General features: G+C 41.9%; 1 protein-coding gene across 1 annotated transcript in view; it reads left to right on the forward strand.

Moving 5' to 3' along the window:
• Positions 1 to 19333, forward strand: part of TNFSF11 (TNF superfamily member 11) — a 119458-nt gene that overhangs the window by 89277 nt on the left and 10848 nt on the right. Inside the window, exons 3-4 of the mRNA XM_044071706.1 lie at positions 13032 to 13074; positions 13183 to 13287. Coding sequence (XP_043927641.1) covers positions 13032 to 13074; positions 13183 to 13287 — 148 coding nt within the window. The remainder of the gene's footprint in view (positions 1 to 13031; positions 13075 to 13182; positions 13288 to 19333) is intronic.

Consider the following 19333-nt stretch of genomic DNA (forward strand, 5'->3'; position numbering starts at 1 on the left):
GCTCCTTTAAGCTTCTGTTTTGCAGCGGGGGGTGGGGGGAGCTCCCCACCCCAAACTTATATATACCAACTCAAAAATTGCCATACCTTGGAGAAAAAGGAATATTCAGAGAAATGGTAATTTCAGGCTTATTATATGACCATTTAACCTCTGTGTTTTGACACTTGCTCTAGCAGGTCCTATCATTTCAGATGGTTACCATATTCTATTCTTGTTTTATTTCTGAGACCAAGGATTCTACGATTAATGCAGATAAGATGGATAATAAAGGGCAGCCTTGTTTGCACCTTTTTCACTGATTATATATTATGATATAATTTTTATTTAACATATCTCATTCTACTATGATATTGCTTTTTAATTAGCTTTATTAATTTCTTGGGAAAATTAAACTCTTCTAAGACTTTGAATAAACATTCTGCTCTACTGAAGCAAATGTTTTTCTCAATCTAAGTTTATGAGAGACATGTTTATATTTTTTTATTGTTAGTATAATCTAACAAGGTCAAACTTGATATTTTAAAGGATAATCTGTGCAAAATTAATCCTATTTGGTCATAATTTATTAATTCTAAAATATGTGATGTTAAGTTGTCAAACTCGCCTTCATTCTTGCTGGATGGGTTCAGAGCCGATCTTCGGCTCCGACTCAGCACTTGCTAAGCTCGTGAGCTAATTTTACCAGCTCGAGGCAACCCTATATCCCATGATGCAAGGTGTGACTACCCAGATCTCGTTTGCCGCTTTGCGAAGAGGTCTTCTTTTACCAGCTCAGGTAGTGTTTTTTGTGATTTAACTTTCTACAGTTAAAAATCTTCCCTTTTTCCAGCCTATTTTTTCTCAGTATTAGAGTTAGTCTTTCTATAGCTATCTCCTTAACCCTATACTCCCTCAACCTATTAGATTTAGTTATATTCCCCTTCAGGCCTTAAGCCTCCCTTTCCTTAATTCCTGTCAGGGTGTTTGAATGTTGTACTTAGTCCCCCCCCCTTCTTCTTAAGTTAACTGTGTGGGTGAACTTTGTGTGTGTGTGTGTTTGTGCACTGGGCATAATTATGTCCAAAGAATCGAAGGTCTCAGGCTTCAAGAAGTGTGACTTGTGCTGTCAGAAGATGTCTCTGACAGACGGTCACACTTCTTGCATGTACTGCCTGGGACCTCTACACCTGCAGGTCTCCTGTGCCATTTGTCATTCTTTTAGCCTGCAGGAACATAGGAATAAATTAATCCTACGAGGCTTATTGAAGCCGGAGAGCTCTCTGACCAAGACCGGGTCGGGGAAGCCCTCTAAGCCACCTAAGCCCCAGGCTTTGAGTTCGAAGCCTTCGGCTGTGGCTCCGACTCCTTCGGAGTCTAGGTCGGCTCCGGCCAGAGCCGATCTTTTCTCTTAGAGGCGGTGGTATCGGTGCTGGCCGGCTCCAATACACCTGCATCGAAGTCGATGTCGGCTCCGGCTGGAGCCGACATTTCCATGTCCGAGACTGGAGCCGATAAGTTATCGGCTCCGACTGGAACCGAGGGGTCTTCGGCTCCAATGGCTCTGACTAGGAAGAGATCTCGGTCTCCTTCCCTGGAGTCGATTCACTCGGCTCCGGGATCTCTGCATTCGGAGCGGAGCCATCGGAGCCGATCTTCTAGGTCTTCATGTCTGACCATGACTTGGAGAGAGTGGTAAGCAGATTGCTGAAATCACAGGCACTGACCCAGATGCTCCATAGCCCGTCTCAGCAGACGACCGCTGTCACTCATCCCCCTGAATTTCCTCCTTCGACTCTCCTCCAGAGTTCGGAGCCGGAGCTTCTCGAAACATTGACTGTTGGTGCATCGGAGCCGATGCCACCCCTTTCGGCTCTTTCATCTTCGACTCCGATTTCCTCCATGATACCTTCCATGGAGGGATCCGGTCGTCGTGACTCCCGCGTCGGCTCCGAGGGGGCGAGTGGCATCGGACCCTTGTCCAGCCCCGTTCTCCCTCTCGGAGCGAGTTCGGCACCGACATCGGCCTCGGAGCCTTCTCTTTCGGCGGGGCCGGGAGTTCCTGTTTCTTCAGAGCGGGAGCTCTCTGGCCTCCCTGGAAGGGGAGCCTTTGAGGTGTTGAGGAGTGTTCTAGCCCCTCAGCTGTCAACAGTCGGTTCCATTAGCTCCCCCCTCCTCGGTGCCTGCTGATATCTCTTCCCACTCTCTTCCTCCCAGACGCAGAGATCCATCGCCCCAGGTTTCCCCACTGGGAAGAACTTCCTCTTCCGAGGTTTCTCCTGATCCTTCGGGGGAACCCTCGCGTAAGAGGATGTGCAAGAGGAAGCACATAGACTCCCCTGAGTCTACAACATCTGATACTGACTTAGATGAGTCAGAGGGATCCCCAAAGTCCCCCTCTGAGGATGTCTCCTTTTCAGACATCTTGGAACTCCTTAAACAGAGGGGGAACTGGCCTTCCATTAACCCCTCCGAGGATGAGTCAGTATACCTGGAGGCTTTTTGGATCTCGACCTTCCACCTCCTGGGTGTCTCCGCCTTTCGACCCTCTCATGGAACTGGTGGCTCGAAGGGCATGGCGGCCCCGGATTCTGTGGAAACAGTCCCTAGGAGGCCATCTAAATTTATCACGGCCCCGGTAGACAAGCAGTTTCTCACCAAGGGTGTCCCCGTTGATGCCATGGTGGTGGCAGCTGCCACCAAGAAGGAACTTGCCGATCCTTCTGTACCTGTCTATCCTCCTAACAAGGAGTCTAGGACCATGGATAGGTATGGTAAGCGGATTCTTTCCTCAGCGACCTTCACTATGCGCTCGCTGAATTATTTCTGTCACTTTACCCAGCTTCAGAGGGATATTCTCAAGGAACTAGGTGAGGTAGTACAGGATCCGTCAGCTGCCGGGGCTCAAGAAAAAATTACCTCGCAGCTGGGAATCCTAAATTCCTTAACAAACTCCTCCATGCGGCTCATTTCTTATGTGGCCGATGGAGCGAGTAGAGCCGCAGGCACAGGAGTGGCCCTTAGGCATCAGTCCTGGATGCGGCTTTGCAACTTCACAGATCCCTTTAAGGCGTCCTTCACAAATACTCCCTTCGACGGTTCGGCTTTGTTTGGACCTCAGGTGAAGGAAACATTGACCAGATGCGAGCAGGACGGCAAGACTCTTTCTGCGTAGGAGTCAGTTTCTCCATCCCTTCAAGACCTTATCCTAAAGGTCAGAAGGGAGGGAAGATGTGGTTCCGTAAATCTCAGGGAGTCACGCAAGGCATGGTCAGTTTACCCCAGAGGCAGAGGGGTAATAACAATACGCCGCCCTAGGGACAGAGGGGTCCAGAATCAGGGTAGCAGAGAGCCTCTCCCTGACAAACCCTTCCAGCATCCCTGAGGTGTTGCCCGACTGTCCACCCTTGGAGGCAGTTGGGGGAAGATTGTCGCTGTACCCAACAGCCTGGCTTTCCCTTTCTCAAGACATTTGGGTACAGTCGATCATATCCGAGGGTTACAAGATTCCCTTCGAAAACTATCCTGTTCCTCAGAAGGTATCCCTCTCAGACGTTGCACCTGGTCTAAGGGAGTTCTCAAAGCTGGAGGTATCAAAACTTCTAGCAAAAAGAGCCATCCAGCCAGTTCCAGCAGACCAAATAGGATCCGGGATCTACTCAAGATTCTTTTTGGTCCCCAAAAAAACGGGAGATTGGAGACCAATTCTAGACCTCAGCAGACTAAACAAGTTTGTCAAGAAGGCAAGATTCCGGATGGTCACGCTTCAGTCCATTTTACCCTTTTTGGGCAAGGACAACTGGATGTGCTCGGTAGACCTTCAGGATGCACTATCACATAAAATTCACAGGCTCCAGAATGTTTCTCCGCTCGGCTGGGGACCAGTCATTTTCAATTCAGAGCCCTGCCCTTTGGTCTCACTACAGCCCCAGAGTGTTCACCAAATGCATGGCAGCGGTCACGGCTCACCTGAGACATCAAGGATTCCAGGTGTTTCCGTATCTAGACGACTGGCTCCTCACGGCCACCACCAGGCATCAACTTCTCCAGGCCAGGGACTACACTTTTCATATGTGCAGCCAGTTAGGAATTTCCATAAACTTCGAAAAGTCCTCCTTGTTACCTTGCCAGTCTATTACCTTTATAGTCGCAGAACTAGACACTGTTGGGATGTCAGCAAGACTCACAGATCAAAGACTTCTGGACATCCAAAAATATGTTCAGATCATCCTACTCAGCAAAAAGATCAGGGCCAGGTTTGTCCTGAAGTTGCTAGGACTTATGGCGGCTGCCATCGTACTTCTTCCTTTGCCTCGCTTCCATATGCGGCTACTGCAATGGATGTTATTCACCCAGTGGTCCTTCCAGCAGCTTCCCATGTGCCACGAGATCATTGTGACACAATCTTGCAAGAGTCACCTGACCTGGTGGATTTCTTCCCCTCAAGTCCTCCAGGGCAGACCGTTTGTTCCCCCCGGCCCCGGTTGCCACAGTCACATCGGATGACTCCCTGATCGGGTGGGGGGGGCATTATCAGGGCAGGATGGTCCATGGCACTTGGCAATACCATCTGCACATAAATGTCCTAGAGATGAGAGCAGTGCTTTTAATGTTGCAAGCCCTCAACGACTTTCTTCCTTTAGGAACTATTGCAGTTCAGATGGACAACATGTCCGTAGTATGGTACATCAACAAACAGGGCGGGACCAAGTCCTATCCACTGTGTCGAGAAGCTCTCAGACTTTGGCAGTGGGCAATCTCCTCTCATCGGTTTCTGATAGCAATGCACATCCCCGGGAAATCCAACTTCATTGCGAACAGATTGAGCAGAGCTATTCTCATGCCGCACGAGTGGTCTCTCAAACAATCAGTAGTGGAGGAGATTTTTCAGAAGTGGGGCTTCCCTTTCTGCGACCTTTTTGCTACACCCCAAAACAGCAAATGCCCAGACTTCTTCTCCCTCTATCCACTCCCAGGCCAACCCCCCAGAGACGCTGTAACCCAGGTTTGGCCCCGGGGACTTCTTTATGCTTTTCCTCCATTCCCCTTAATACCTCAAGTCATTCAGAAAGCTACCATTTTGAGAGCCAAGTTGATTCTCATTGCCCCTTACTGGCCTCGACAAATTTGGTTCCCGTTCCTTCATCGCCATCTATTGGTACAGCTTTGGCGTCTGGACCCAGTTCCAGATCTTTTGACCCACCAGTCGGGTCATCTGCACCAGGCCATTCGCTCTCTCAAACTCACCGCTTGGTTGCTCCACTTCCTTCATTAGCCAGGCTTCCTATGATTTCTAATCCTGTACGGGATATCATAGTAGCTTCTCTAAAGTCCTCTACCAGAAAGATTTATGCTAGTAAATGGCAACATTTTTCCTTCTGGGCAAAGTCCAGGGACATAGACCCCTTTACTGCCCCATTTCAGTCAGTTTTGGACTTCTTAGCTGAGATTTTTCAGTCGGGTTCTTCTTCTTCGACAGTCAAAGTCCAGCTGGCAGCAATCTCAAATTTTCATGTTGGCTTAGCGGACCAGAACATAATGTCTCACAAGCTTTGTAAAGCCTTTCTCAGGGGTATCTTTCTACTAAAGCCCCCAATTAAAGATCCTCCTCCTCAATGGGACCTGAATTTAATGCTGACATCCCTAATTCTTCCCCCCTTCGAACCGGCTGCTACATGTTCTTTAAAATTTCTCTCTTGGAAGACAATTTTTCTGGTGGCTATTACTTCAGCTAGGAGAGTTTCTGAACTTCATGCTCTCTGTGTTCGACCTCCCTACTTGGTTTTCCACAAGGATAGAGTATCTCTAAGAACAAATCCATCCTTTTTGCCCAAGGTGGCTTCCCAGACGAATCTTAACCAGTCTATTGATCTTCCAGTATTTTTACCGAATTATTCGGACAGAGTGGAACAGAAACTGCATTATTTGGATGTTCATCGCCAGCTCAGATGCTACTTGGATAGAACTAAACAATTCAGAAAATCTGATCAGCTTTTTCTTTCTTATGCAGAAAACAGAAAAGGTCTCCTGGTCTCCAAGGTGACCTTATCGAAATGGCTCTCTTCCACTATTCCCCATGTTTATCTCCTTAGGGGCAAATAATTGCCCTCTAAACCTAAGGCACATTCTACTAGAGGCCTAGCCACATCTACAGCCTTTCAGGCTAGGCTACCTATTGACACCATTTGTGCAGCAGCCACTTGGGCCACGCCTCATACCTTTGTCTCACATTACAAATTGGACTTGGCCTCCAGAGACAGAGCTAGGTTTGGTTCCACAGTTCTCAAGAGTCTGTTCCATTGAGCCACCCAGGATAGAGGTGCTAGGGGCTGTCCCATCCAGCAAGAATGAAGAGTTTGACAACTTAACATTAAGAAGTTATGTACCTACCATAACATTCCATGTTAGTTGTCTTCTCGCCCCTCCCTCCTTTCCCCATAGCCTGGACAGACCTTGAAGTTGTACTCTTCTCTAGGGACAAGTTTATTCTTCCTATGGACTCCAGTTGTGAGTGGTCACTAGTTTTACTAGTTCCCCTGTGTTGTGTTTACACATTTGGTTACTTTCTTCTCCTTCTGTTGGAAGAAGATAATGGGCATATTTCTATAGCTACCAAATGAGATCTGGGTAGTCACGCCTTGCATCATGGGATATAGGGTTGCCTCGAGCTGGTAAAATTAGCTCTCGAGCTTAGCAAGTGCCGAGTCAGAGCCGAGGATCAGCTCCGAACCCATCCAGCAAGAAAGAAGGCGAGAGAAGACAACTAACATGGAACGTTATGGTAGGTACATAACTTCTTATTTTCATTATTTCTGCATATATGGAAAGCAATATTTTATAATCTGATAAGATCTTTTGCACCAACCCAAACTAACACCACCTCCAGTACTTGGAAACTCTAACTCTGTTTTATGTTTTAGCTGAAGGATGGCAGCTCAGGATTCAGGAGTGCAGCAGCCCCCTCTACGCTGCATAGCAGTATAAGTATTGGAAAATAAGTAGAAGTAGCTGATGTGAAAATAAAACCCACATCCTTCTAGTTTTCTAGCGTCAAAGATTAGTGTGCTATCTGCTGAGCCATGGGCCCTGTTTTGGTGTCCAAGTTTCCAAGACAATACAATCCATGAGATTAGCATTTTCCACCTTTTGACCTATAAACATTCCAAAGAGGCATGGATCCATTGAGCTTTGTGTTATGTCTCTCATGAGCCATTACTCATCCTTAAATATACTTAATTTGGTGACTTCATTCAGGATTATGAGTCTAACAGTAACCTATAATTTATGCATTGTGAACAGGGATAACTCATGGGGACAGACAAGGAGCCTTCTGGGAAAAAAATACTCTAAAAGAGCCCAGTCAAAGTTTGACTAATGCATATACGTGGTTATGTTAGTAAAGCCTTTTGTTGCAGCTGTCACTGAAACCTGGCCAAAGATGATTAATTTAACTCCAGCTGTATCTCCCAAAAGATACCTCATGTATGTTGACAGTAAGCCAGGGATGAGAAATGGAAGTGGTGTAATGCTGCTGATCAGGGTTGATTTCCCATCATGCTTTTTGATATAAAAAGTTTGTGACTTTTCTTTGCAATGCAACTTTGTGTACCTGTTCTGTACTGGACCCACCTTAGCCTCCCCTTCACTAATCCCTACCAGATGCATAGCTAGGGTGGGGAGAAGGGACAGTTATTCCAGGTGCAAAGTGTTAGGTGGTGTGATTGGTCAATCCCAATCATTCTTTAGTGCATACTATCTTTTAAAATATCCTATTGCTTTTGCAGTTAAGCCTGAGCACTGTAACATTACTGCATGTGGTCTGAATTGTAACTGTGTGCTATATTTGTAGCAAGCAGTTTGCTACAGTTTAAAAGAAAAAAAATGTTTTAAACTAAAGCCTGAGCACTGTAGTGCCCCATGCATGGTATAAACTGTAGCAGTGTATCAAGCAGTTTGCTACATCTTAAAATAAATAAATAAATCAATTTTATTTTCCAGCTAAGGAAACAGGGGCAGGAGCAGGGAGTAGAAACAGGATCTGACTGGCTCCACCATTTCAGAATTCCTAGGTACTGGATTGCAGACTTTTTTGATTGCCCCTCAGCTGAGGAGGGGCCTATGTGGGATGCATTTCAGGAGCAGCAGCCACCAGATTGTGTTCTGTCTTTTTTTTTTAGTTCTTCCATTAAAGAGTTAGGACAGGAGGGGGATGTATCTGGCTACCTGCTTGGTGCCGGTACAATATTGGACCCTCTTATTTTGCTCTTTAAATGAATAGTAGGAGAAGTGGGGCACTAATTTGGGGATTAGCCCCCGGGGTTAAAAAAAGCCAGCTATGCCTCTGATCCCAACCCATATTCAAGGCCAGTGAAGAGATTAAAGAACCTGAGGCATCTTTGCACTGCTGCAGGTGAGTATATCTATATATACATTGTTTTGCTCAATTCCTTACATCTTGTATGCTCTCGTCCTGTCACAAATAGCTGGCATATAGTGGGTTCTGAGGCACCTTGATCATGCCTCCATGTATATCTCAGCTTCAGACCTGACCCTCTACAGTACATTTCTCTCATGTTCCCGGCCTTCACTAAGCATCATATGAAATGAGTGTGTCTTAGTGTGTACCCTACCAGCATGGAGTTGACCATCCTCCCTCCCTTGACTGGCAAGTGCCCAAGCTGCTTATCAAATCTGGGTCCATGCACCATAGTCAGAGCTTCATTCTACTGTGTCACTAGTGCAGAGCACCTAACTGAATTTTTGTGCAAGTCCAGTTTGGAGCCTACACCTAGCAGATCATCAATGTGGCCTGCAAACTCCATTCTTATACTATTTCACTATCAGGAGAATTTCTTGTCAATACCTACCAAAACCTTTCAAATGATCATGTTATGCTATTAGAAGATTTTATTCTCAACTAGAGAAGGGCCAACTAAAAAAATATGACAGAACCATAATTTTACAGCGTTGGTTAAGACCCTAACTAAATTATATCATAACATCAAAACAATAGTGAGTCAAGTATTTTGGGCCTAATATTTACTAACAGGCCCAAATTGTGCACAGAGATTTAAGGTACTAGTGAATTTGTTAACAAAGTACTACCCTCTAATAACAAAACTGGTCATTCAAGTTTTAGAAGACATATATACAGTGGATATAAAAAGTGTACACACCTGTTAAAATGCCAGGTTTTTGTGATATAAAAAATGAGACCACAGTAAATCATTTCAAAACTTTTCCCACCTTTAATTTGACCTATAACCTGTACAATTCAATTGAAAAACAAACAAACCTGTTAGGGGAAAACAACATACAATAAGCTGGTTGCATAAGTGTGCACACCCTTAAACTAATACTTTGTTGAAGCAAGTTTTGATTTAATTACTGCATTCATTTTGTATATGCAGTCAGGGTGTGACATCAACAGTGACCATCAATGTTCATACTGACGGTTGAGTTGCTTTGCCATGTTTATTCATCTGTATCACATATACACATACATGCATGCTCACACCGACGGCCAATTTAGAGAGTTCAGTCCATCTACTGTGTAGCTTTGGAATGTGGGAGGAAACCAGAGCACTCAGAGAAACCCCAAGTGAACACAGAGGGTGGGAGGGTGGGATATGCAGACTCCTCACAGAAACCACCCCAGACAAGAATCTAAACAGAAAACCTCTTGCTTTTTTATCTAAACCTTTTTGCAAGTTACAAAAGAAGAGACAGGGCCTAGTGATGTTAAGTTAAGGTTTAAGCATCACTTGAGAAGAAAGAGTGTGCCCAGTCTTCTTGATAATATTAAGGAGCTTATGTTGAATGTAGAGCTCCTAGTCCCTTGTCTATCCCAGAACAACTACAAGCTTCACTCCGCTGACTTGTTCTTCCACTCTTAAATGCTTAAAAATTTTCGAGCATTCAGACCTGAGGTGTAATCCAAGATTAGCTGCTCTCCACACTTTATTTATTAAAATGTCCATCAACATAACAGTTGCCCTTTATCACAAACCTTCCACCTTTAACTCATAAATGGAATAATTTCCCTTCTTTTAGGCATTCTCTGATAATACCCTTTCCTAAGTTTATGAATCCAGAAAATACTTACAACATTCTCCCTATTTCTAATTCCTTAGCTAGGTGTCTGTAAAAGACAGTTTGCCACAATTTATTTTATATACAGACAAACAAAGAATGCTCTCTCATAATCAATACAGTTTTAGGAAGAGGTATTATACCCTACCAAGCATGTACCACATCAGTGACATAATGTGTCCTGATATAGGAAAAAGATTTAAAAAACTTAAAAAGAGACTTTGAATCTGTTTATCATTGTTTCTTACTTTTAAAACTTGAAAAGCTAGGGCTTTGGGATGGATAATTTAGATGAGCTACCTAAAAGATAGTATTTATAAAATCTTCTATAAGCTCTGTAATTCAGAAGAAGGTGCCTTCAGAGCAGAGATTCCTTGAGATTTGGTCCAACAGCCAATGCTCTTTGGCTGTTTAATAATGACCAGAATATGGCCCTGCTAAAAGTAAGTGTTATGCTTTCTACTATTGCTCAAAGCTCCTCAAAGGTGCCAAAATCAATAACGACATGCAAAATGATCTGCAAATAGATTAACCTAAAATATATAACTGGTTTCATAACAGTGGGCTCACTGTTAACTCTGAGAAAGCAAAAGGTATGCTTTTTGGAGCCCAGGTGAGTGAGCATGGCACCATTATAAATAACTGAACTTCATAAAACCACCATTGAATGGATCGATCAATCCAATAAGCCTTAAGACTTCTGTATAAAGTGGAGTCATGGTGCTAAAATACACAATTTTATAAAATAGCAAACCTCCTCCCATATGATGCAAGAAAAATGATTAGGCTTGACATAGACTGGAATATGTCTTACCCCTAATTACCCTAAACTCTTCTCCAAACACTGCTACCCTTTAGACTATGCTAAGTTAAAAGTAATAGTTAAAACGTAAAGAGGTATGCTAGGTATAATGGCATCGTTAACAGTAGATAAGTTAAAGTTTCACCAGGGTGTGTTTAATAAAGTCAGAAGATATTTTCTGTAGCCCATCCAGTTCTGAATGGAATGCTTAGTCACTCCAGTGACGTAATTGTATTGTATACTTCATCAACCAAACCCAGTGTTGAATACAGTACTGCTTTATATAGCCTTTGAAAAAGCCACCTCAAAGACCTTGGAATGGTATAAGTCCTTACAAAAATAAATCATAGTGTTGGGAAACTTGAATTATGCAGAAGTGCTTCAGGAAAGCTTCTTACAGATTAGTCAGATGAATCCGGTACCTGGTCTATAATGCAATGTATGATTCTGTTCTATGTGAAAATCTCATCCTGGAACAGACTACTAGGGAATGTAACTCCAGGTCTATCTAGTCAACAATAAAAATATGACTAATACAAAAATACATGACAGATATATTCCATTTTGACACTCAAGCTGTATATTACAGAAGTTACTCTTGCCACAATTTAAAACAAACAATAGTTAGTATGGTGGATTTTTAATTCCTTTTATGAAAAGAAATCCAGTTCTCATTGGGAGTTACCACAGTCAGACATTTCTTAGAGTTAGTTGCCAGCTCCCTTTATGCTGTTTCACTTGAGTAAGGCACCCCCCCCAAAAAAAAAAAAAATCAGACATTGATGTTTGATGAAATCCTATACCAGCACCAATCATTTTAACCACTAGTATTGTCTCAACAGCAAAAGAATGCAGGAAAATGACTGCAATGCAACCTGAATGTACATGCAATTGAAATACTATAGTGATAGGACCAAAGACATCTCATAAAATGATTGCATTTGCATTTGTTATACAGAGCAAGGTATGCCTTAAAGTGAATGAAATATCTTGTCAGAATGGTTTGCCCAAAGTATTTGTCTGCCAATTTAAGTTGGGGGAGTGGCATGTTGGTTATCTCATAGATACAAAGTACAGGGTTTGATTCTGACCCCTGTTTATTGGCTAGGTTTGTAATAGTCTGCAGATTGATATCCTAGTATTTATGTATGCACCCATAAAACACCATAAGGGATCACTGTCCACCAATAGAGCATGTTCACCAAATGCAGCTACCAGGTCTGTAGTTTACTTTAAAAATGACATGACTCAAGATGTGTCGCATACTTCAGTTTAGAAATCTATGAGCAGGTTCGCAAAACAAATTGACCTAGACTCACATTCTACAAGCATGACAGGATTTCGAAAAACATTTTGGCATGAGATCCTGTACTAAGCAGTCCACAAACTTAGACAAAAGACAAAATAGGCTATTTAATAGTCATGTCAGTTTGTTTTGCAATGGCTTGAGTACTGCTGCTGGAGATATTATGGTTGCGTAAGATACTCACTTCAGTAGTAGACCTGCAATGGTAAGACTTTTTGCAAGTGTAGGGATATCCTCCCACCATCCTAACCCACCTTTATAACTTGTGCATGCTCCTAGTGTGGTTACATTACCTTAGGTAGTGTATTGTATTTCAGCAGTCTTAGGTGAGTTCTTAGCTTAAAGAAGTGAAGATGACTCAGGGTATTGCCAGATTTCTACAGAGCACAATGCAGTTGAAGCCAGACAAATGTGAGTGTAAGAATGGCATTGTTTATTAATGGAGGACCCTCAAATGCTGAAAATTGGTGCAACTGCTGCCAGTGAACAAAAATTCATTAGTTTTACTATTGTAAAACTGCTTTCTTTCTCAAAGAACTACCTTTGTGTCAAGTGACTTATGGAACAATACTTTTAATTTACAGACAGACTTCTTCCATAATTTATTTTTTCATGTATATTTTGGCAGTGCAGTGGCATATCTAGAAAATGCTTACTGCTAGTGCTATTACTTTAGATAGTGAAATTTTGCCATGATTTGAATACAGCAATGAGTTTTGTATTAAGAGATAGTCAAGATGTCTTGTGCTATAAACAACTGACTGCCAAGGCAGAAAGAATGATTTTCAATATGATGATTTTAAAAAATGCATAGTATAAAATTATGAAAATAAAATATATGTTTTATTTATTTAGGGAGCACAGCATGAATCTGCTGAAGGAGGACATTCCAGTAAAGGTAATCGGTACTAAAATTAGGAAATATATGTGTAATAAATGTACATGCATGTTTGTGTTCATCTTCTAATTCACATAGATTATACTAGCATTTATTTCTGTCTTTTAGGTTACATAACTACGTATGCATTTTCAAATAAGGAACAGATGGCAAAAAATGAACAATGGCCAATTGCTCACCTCACACTCAACTATTATAAAAACATTACAAAAGGTAAGTTTGCTAGTGCTACAATGGACAGTTTTTTTTTTAATTCTTTTACAGAAATGTATAATATTTTAAGAATACTAATAGTTTGCTTGAGTTGCCTTTTTTACCATTTCTTGGGTATGTACAAGACAGTTGTGTGCATCTTAGGATATGGGTATGTCATTATTCATATAGTATACTTAGTGTGGCTGGGAAATTCATATTGCTCTGCATTATTCCAAGGTTGCAAATTAGGTTTTTGGCCTATATGTAATGTTGTTGAAAACATCATATTGTAGTCTATGAAGTGCTTACAAATATTCTGTGCATTTGTGCTGTGCAGTGGTTTGTGACTGGTCTGTACCATACTGTACACTGAAGTGACCTGAACCACCATCGCCAAAATTTAAAGAACACATTTTAGCTGCCAGAATATTTTAGCTCTTCTGATTAACCACTATATTTCATCTGCAAACTGTCTTCAACACAGCTTTTGCTATTACACTAATTACACAATAATAGTATTAACATTATTCACCTCACACCACTTAGCAAAACATCCAGCGAAAGTCATACAGGCTTAGCAGCTGAAACTAGCAAGTTATCAAAGTATTTAACATAATTATATGGTAACAGCTTTGCTTATTTCTCATCATTTAATATGGGACTAATATTATAGGTTCATAGATAAGTACAAGGCTAGCTGCCCTTGTGGGCTATTTTAAGCCTTGCTAATTTCTCTTTTTGCACTCAAAAATAACCTGTCCCATTTGGTTACATATTGGCATTACACATCCCATGGTGGATAATTATATATTATCAACTATGAGAATAACTGGGATAATACTATAGATAATTTGAGGGCACCTGTGCATGGGATAAATCATTTAGGAGCTGCCTCTGCCTATCATTACTACAGGGGGCAGTCCTGGGGTAAATTTTGTTTCCCATCTACAGATCTAAGTTTCACTTGAAAATGGACACGGATGAACTTTGTTTTATGTGGATGGGGAGTCTATTCTACAGCAGTGGTATTCTCTGTGAAATTTACTTGTTCCTCCTACCATTCTTTGGATGTTGCAGAAGAGGCTTAGATCCCTAGACCAAGTGTTTCTGATGCCATTTGACTCAATGATGTGCAGTAAATCCATCATTAATGGGTCAGAGGATGCATTGTATGACAGATATAGGTCACCTGTTAGCAGTCAGTAGGATACTGAGCATAGTGACAGGGCTTTGAGTTGATCCTTAAAGGACATGTTGTTTAGGCCTTGTATCCTTTTAGTAAAGTATCTCTGTGGGCATCCCAGTTGTTGCATGTATTTGGACAGATACCTGCCAAAGGAGGCATTATATTCAATGACTGGCCTAATGAGGGATGAGCAAAGGGAGACAATGACATCTCTAGATCTAGACATAATCCCTTTGTTTATAAGCTATGCAATATAGAAGAACTTTCTTACAAAAATAGACACAGGTTGGTCAAAAGCTAGGTCAGTGTCCACATTAGTTCCCAAATCCTGAACAACTGGGTCAACTCTTGGGCCACATTGTCAATGTGGTAGTTGCCTGGGATAGATGACTTCAAAAAAAAGGATGCAATAATGCATTTTTAGTATTCAGTCTCAGACCATGATTTTGACACCAGTTATTTATTTGAGACAAACTTTCCTGCAGGAAGGCTAAGTCCTTAAGGGATTCAGTGACTGCTCCTAGCTTGCAGTAATCTTCAAACCTAGTCAGCCAGAGCCCTTTGGTGTTGGCTTTTACTTCCTTTTAGATGCCTAACAAGAAAGGTCCTAGCACAGAACCCTGGAGGACTCCACTGATGACTGGTCTCTTTGTTAAGGAAACTTCCCCTATTTTGTGAGCCAGCTAGCAATCCAGAAGGTTACATAGGGGCTTATTCCCAGTTTATTTAGCTGTTCTACTATGGCTAAGGTGGGGATTCTGTCAAAAGCTTTGACCAGGTCAACGTATGGTGTATGCACAATTTTGCCTTCATCCATTGCTTTGGTGACCTTTTCAAAAAATCAACTAGATTGAGTAAGCATGACCTTTCTTTGATGAATACAAACTGAGATGGGTCCAGTGTTTGGAGGTTCCCTATGTCCTGATTGATTAATTCCATGATAAGTCTTTTCATGGCTTTTCATATGGGGTTGATCAGACGTATGGGTCTGTAATTGCCTGGGTCTGGGGGAGTACCTCCCTTATGCAATAGAGTGACTCTTTTCCATTCACTTGGCACAAAACCTGTATGGAGACTATAAATGAGCTGTATGGAGCTTAAATGTATTTCATTTAAGAGGACAGACTACAATCATTTACACCTACATGTCTGCTCATTAATGGTGTAGGTAGCAACTGTAAAAGAGCAACTGAGCCATAAGTCTAATAATATGACATACAAGGTGAGCATGATAATCAGTATCCATAACACATGCAGTAATTTAGGCGTAATATAGCAGGATCTGATTAGCAGGATGAACATCTACTGAGGGCTGAACTGAAAACAAAAGTTATGTAGCTAGACCCAGGTAATTTATCATTGTATTCCAAAATGCTGGATAATGTAGCAAATGAAATGTAGGGTGTAGTCACAAAGATTCCCTCTGGCCATGTTGTTGGCCATCATTGGTTGGGGGATTAGCATGACAGAGAGAATCTCTGATTCAGAGACATGGTAAAGTTGAGCAGAGAAACACTGTATTAGCAGCTTACAGCCATCTCTGTGAATCAAAAACTGTGCTATCAGACCTGATATTGCAAGAATTCTAACTACCAGCCCACACATTGTGGTAACATAGACGCACACACACACACACACACACACACACACGCGCGCGCGCGCGCTGGCGCACACATTCACACACGCATGATGCCATCCTCTGTGAGGAAGATCGAGTTTTTTTTTAAGCCTAAACTCTCCCCTTGTAAACACACTGGCATGCAGTGGGATGCACACACTCACACACGCATGATGCCATCCTCTGTTAGGAGGATTGAGTTATTTTTTTAACCCGAAACTCTTCCCTTGTAAACACACTGGCATGTAATGGGCCTTTGGAGCTCACCTCACAGACTTTGAAAATACTGCAGTAATGATCCTTATAATGAAGATGGTGCAGCCATGTAGGTTTTCTCACCACAGCCATAAATATCTGCATATAAAATCATTCCTTCACTGGTATCGCCCTGCCCTTGTCTCTATCTCAGTCTCTGTCTCTCTTCATTTCGCAATCTCTTCTCTCTCTCTCTCTCTCTCTTTCTTTTACTTTTGTCAGTGGGAATAGGACTGCCTTTTACTGGCTGGAATTCTACTGTTTTGCTATTTCTTTTGCCCTTAACTGAGCTATTATATATAGACATTTGTATACAGAAGACCTTATACTAAGAGTTTTTCCTTCTATAAGGGTTATTTTTTAGTGGTAGATTAGGGTTGGGAGAAGCACAGTGGTGTCGTGCATAGCACTGTTGTCTCAGAACAAAAGGTTCTCCAGTTTGGTTCTTGGCTGGGGTGCCTTCTGTCTGGAGTATGCATTTCTTTCCTGTGTTCTTGTGGGTTTTCTCCATATGCTACGGATTCCTCCCACTTTCACAAGATGTGGTAACCAGATTAACAACTTCTAAAACTGTCCATAGGTGCATGTCTTCCCTCCTTCTTACCTAGTAAACTTTATAGATAGTGGTGACCTTCAGGAGGTCACTGTAAGAGTTGTCTGTGACTCATAAGCCTGAAAGAATGGACAGGGAATAGGTCTTAGGTGGGTTTATGTAGTGAGCTATTTTCTCCATAGTGTGCATATCCTTCTTCCATATAGGATCCTTTGGGATGTTTAGTATTCAAGTGGTGAGTTCACACCCTTTATTCCTAGAAGGGGAAGGTTAGGCATATTTCTTAGTGACTATATACTCCCAAATGTGAGCATAAGATGGCACAGTTTCTCTTCTCTTCTCTGTACAGCCATATTTCCGGCTGATGTTCTTGGTGTAGGAGTTATCCTGCTACCTGGAAAGGGGAAGTCTGCAAAGTTCCTAAAATATCTACAGAAATGATCCTATATTTAAATTCGTATGGTGAGTACTTTCACACAGATATATTTTTTCATACAAATGTTATTCCTTTTGTCCAGTATCCTTTCTCATAAATGTATTTTTCCATTTTGTTGTTCAGATATCCATCTTGTAGCGTTAATCAGATCTTCAAAGTAACTTATTTAATTTTTTTCTGCTGCCCTCCATAATACCGTTCATTTCCTTAAGATATTTAAATGTCTTTGTCATACCCCAAAAGTTTTCTTTGAGAACACAGAACAATTTCCCTTAACCACTGTTTATAGCAGGCTGGTACAGGCCATGCTGAATCTTCTTAATAGTTTTTGAACTGTCTCTGTACTATGTTGGCATCTAGATGTGCAAGTAACTCCAGTTGGAAGTCTATCCTGCTGCCCCTATCAGACAATAAAATCTTCATATTTCATATTGCCAAGTATGTACTCTGTACTGTTTGCTATTTTTAGTTTCAGCTTGCTTAACTTTCCTTTATCTAATCAGAACTCATCTGGACCAAATTCCGCTCAATCAACTCCACCATACACCCTCACCCCAAACAGCACTACCTGCTGTTCCTTGATATAAATCTAAGAAGTATACTAAACAAAATCCATGACCTCCATGCACTAATTGACTTACATTCCCCTGACATAACCATTTTGACTGAAACTTGGCTTAAGCCAAATGTCAAACACAATGAAATACTTCCCCCAGGATTCAACATATATAGACTTGATTGTCAAAATAAATGTGGAGGAGGTGTAGCAATAATGTTTAAACAAAATCTAGCCCTAGAAGTTATCAACTCCACACTTCATCTAACAATGCAGAATTACTCATCATCAAACTGAATATTAACAACAACAAAACACTTATCATAGTGGCTATCTATATCCCTCCAGGAGATAACACTAGCACAGTTGAAAGCATACTTCAGTGGTTATCCACAACCTTCCACCAAGAAACCATCATTATGGGTGAACTCAACACTGACTGGTCCACCTATAATTCCAATAATCCATCCAATTTCATAAACCTGTATGGTTTCTCACAGCTCATACAAAACCCCACAAGAATAGACAAAACCGCCAACAGACAATTCATCCTGGATCTCACAAATAAAAATAACACACCCCTTCTAGCAGTAACAGTCTTAGTCCACCCAGACAAGTAGTCTATAGGCTAATCCACAGCAAGAAAAAATGTAATACCCACACTTTCAACTCGCTCCTACAACAAATTAACTGGTCCCCCCTCAAAACACTACCACTTGATGACGCTGTTCAACACTTTAACACCACTTTCATCAACATCCTAAATAGCCTGGCCCCCTGCAGAATAGCTAGAATAAAACATCACCACACACCCTGGCTTACAAACAACACCAAAGAACTACTAAAAGAAAAGGACAAGGTATGGGAACAATGGCTAACTAACAAAAGCAATGACAACCTTCTACTTTTCAAACAGCTTAGGAATAAAGCCAAATCCCAGATAAAAGCCAACAAAAAAGCTTACTACATCACTGCACAGCAAAGAAACAAAAACAACCCCAAAAAATTCTGGGCCACTATAAACAAACTCCTGCAACCTGGTAGAACGTCTAACCCCAATTCTACCACCCCCCCATCAAATGATAACATTGCAGCACAATTCAATTCCTTTTTCATAAACACAATTCACTCACTTATTGACTATGACCAAAACATCACTACTACAATCCCCGTAGCCAACAATGAGGGTGTAAACTCCTTCTCCTTTAACCCCGTCCCAACCCATACCATAAAAAAACTACTTAGTAAGCTCAAGCTCACCAGCCTAGCTGCTGACAACCTCCCATCAGAATTCCTCAAAGCTGCCTCTGAAGTCATAGCCTACCCCATTTCTATCCTCATCAACCACTCTATCTTTGAGAACTATGCCCCACTAATCTGGAAAGTCTCCTATATCACCCCATTGCATAAAGGTGGCAACTCTACCGAGCTTACTAATTACAGGCCCATTGCCATTCTTT

Source organism: Protopterus annectens, chromosome 5.part0 (assembly GCF_019279795.1).
Source record: "Protopterus annectens isolate FY-2018-M chromosome 5.part0, PAN1.0, whole genome shotgun sequence".
Classification (NCBI taxonomy): Eukaryota; Metazoa; Chordata; order Ceratodontiformes; family Protopteridae; genus Protopterus; species Protopterus annectens.